Here is a 2,500-nt window from a genome sequence, read left to right as displayed (position 1 = left end):
ACACGCGCGGCGGCAAAGCCGGCTGCTGCTGTTGTTTCTGCTGGTGGTATCTCTGTTGCTGTTGCTGTCGCCTGCCACCAGCATGATGGCTGCTGCAGGTGTTGTTGTTGTTGTTGCTGTTGTTGTTGTTGTTGTTGTTGTTGTTGTTGTTGTTGTTGTTGCTGTTGCTGTTGTTGTTGTTGTGCTGCTGCTGCTGCTGCACATCGTCCATCTGGCTCTCGGCCGTACCGTCCCGGCCCAGCTGCTGGCCATCCGTGTGCCGCTGTCCGTGCATGAGGACAAGCGCCCCGCGCTGCGTGCGCAGTTCGTGCTGGGAAATGGCACTTGCGTGGCTCGTGCTCAGCATGCCTTTGCGTGCACGCACGCAGCTCGTCTCAATGCTGCGGAACAGCGCCTCCACGTCCCGCTGCCGGTCGTGCGCCTTTGCTCGCATCAGGAACACGTCCACGCGCGCCTGGAACCCACGCGCGCATGCCTGCAGGCAAGCAGCAGCCCTGTGCTCGCGTGCAGCCAGTTCCGCCTCGCCAGCCTTGCTCTCAGGCTCCTGTGCAGTTGCGGGCGTGTCCTTGTGCTGGTGCTTGCTTCCCCGCAGCATGCGCACCGCCGCAGACCACCCCTTCCGCTTTGGTGACCCACCACCCTTTGTCGCCGCCGGTGCTGGTGCAGGTGCTGGAGGCGGTGGCGGTGGTGGCGGCGGCGGCGGCGGCGGACGTGCTGCTGTCACTGACACGTCCGTTGTGTCGAACGTGTCACAGCTTGCGTTGTCGTACGCAGCCGCCTCAAGCGCCTGTATGCTGTGCTGTTGTTGTTCATGGTGGTGGTGGTGGTGGTGGTCCTGAAGTGGCTGCTGTTGACGATGCAAGTGCACTCGCGCAAGCCCACCCTCATCATCGTGCATGCTGTCCGCGTTGCTGTGGCTGTTGCTGCTGCTGATGCCGTCGTCGTTGGCGTGATCCTGCTCAGAGTCGCTGGGCACATCGTACATCACATCCACGTCGTTGCGGCGGCTGCTGTTGTTGGTGGTGTCCAGCGCCGAGAGGCCATCCTCGCCTCCAGTCACAGCCACGATCCGAAACGGCGGCTGCTGCTGCTGCTGCTGCTGCTGCTGCTTGCCAATGCCAATGCCATTGGTCCCGTTGCCATGGCTCGCATTGTTGTTGTTGTTGCTGTTGTTGTTGTTGTTGTTGTTGTTGTTGGTCTTGCTTGGCTTGTGCCACTCCTGCTGCAGCTGCCGAATGATGGCTGCCTGCTCAAGCGTCTTCGCTCGGTACTGCTGGCACTGGTGCTGCAAGTCCGCCACCTGCTGCTTCAGATCCGCCTTCTCCTGCTGACACAGCGGGCTGTCACACGCGCCACCACCGCCACTGCCATGTGCATGTGGATGTGGATGCGCATGTGCGTGTTGGAAAAATGGGGGTGGTGGTGGGCTTGGTCCAAGCCCTGGCAGCATGATCCCTGGTCGCTGCATGCCGTCTTGCACGTGCGGAGGTGGCGGTGGCGGCGGTGGTGGGATGCTCACGGTCGCCACATTCATTTGGGGTGGAACCATTGGTGGCGGGGGAGGTGGTGGTGGCGGGAACCCAAACATCGCTGCGTGTATGTGAGTGTGTGAGTGAGTATGAGTGAGTGAGTGAGTGAGTGAGTGAGTGAGTGAGTGAGTGAGTGAGTGAGTGAGTGAGTGAGTGAGTGAGTGAGTGAGTGAGTGAGTGAGTGAGTGAGTGAGTGAGTGAGTGAGTGAGTGAGTGAGTGAGTGAGTGAGTGAGTGAGTGAGTGAGTGAGTGAGTGAGTGGAAGTGTGTGTGAGTGGAAGTGTGTGTGAGTGGAAGTGTGTGTTTGTGTTTGTGTGTTTGTGTCACCTCACAGTGATCAAACAAAACGCCACACAACGCTGTTCTCGACACAACATACTTGGTGGTGCCTGCTTGGCGGCGGCCTTGCGTGATTTCCGCTTGAACTTGTTGCCAAGCAGCGCCGCCAGGTTCGACTTGACATTCTCCGACACCTTTCCGGGCGCAGGTTTGTTGTCCCTCGCACCGCTTCCACCAGCGTCGCTGCCGTCACTGCCCATGTTGAGCTTCTTCATGAGAATGGACTCAAGGCTGCCCCGGATGTTCGTGTTGAGCGGGCGCACAATCGCGGGCTCGCTCGACCGTGGCGCGGGCTTCTGCGGCTGTGGTAATGGCAGTTTGAATGTGTGTGAGTGTGTGAGTGTGTGAGTGTGTGAGGGTGTGTGTTTGTGAGGGTGTGTGTTTGTGTGAGTATGTATGCGAGTGTGTATGCGAGTGTGTATGCGAGTGTGTATGCGAGTGTGTATGCGAGTGTGTATGTGAGTGTGTACGCGAGCGTGTTCATAGGATTCACATGTGCCGTTCCAAGATCTCCTGTATAAACACACACACACACACACACACACACACACACACACACACACACACACACACACACACAACAACACACACACACACACACACACACACACACCACCACCACCACCACCACCA

At 58.6% G+C, this 2,500-nt stretch overlaps 1 protein-coding gene across 1 annotated transcript in view; it reads right to left on the bottom strand.

The window, feature by feature from the left end:
* The window catches only part of PTSG_06092 (uncharacterized protein), a 5,981-nt gene that overhangs the window by 1,012 nt on the left and 2,469 nt on the right, over nt 1-2,500 (bottom strand). Inside the window, exons 5-6 of the mRNA XM_004992929.1 lie at nt 1,908-2,169; nt 1-1,590 (exon numbers count right to left, since the gene is read on the bottom strand). The exon at nt 1-1,590 is cut by the window's left edge and continues 1,012 nt beyond it. Coding sequence (XP_004992986.1) covers nt 1-1,590; nt 1,908-2,169 — 1,852 coding nt within the window. The remainder of the gene's footprint in view (nt 1,591-1,907; nt 2,170-2,500) is intronic.

Source organism: Salpingoeca rosetta (genome assembly GCF_000188695.1).
Source record: "Salpingoeca rosetta unplaced genomic scaffold supercont1.15, whole genome shotgun sequence".
In the NCBI taxonomy this organism is placed as follows: domain Eukaryota; class Choanoflagellata; order Craspedida; family Salpingoecidae; genus Salpingoeca; species Salpingoeca rosetta.
The sequence above is the reverse complement of the archived record's forward strand: the minus strand, read 5'-3'. Positions and strand labels throughout refer to the sequence as shown.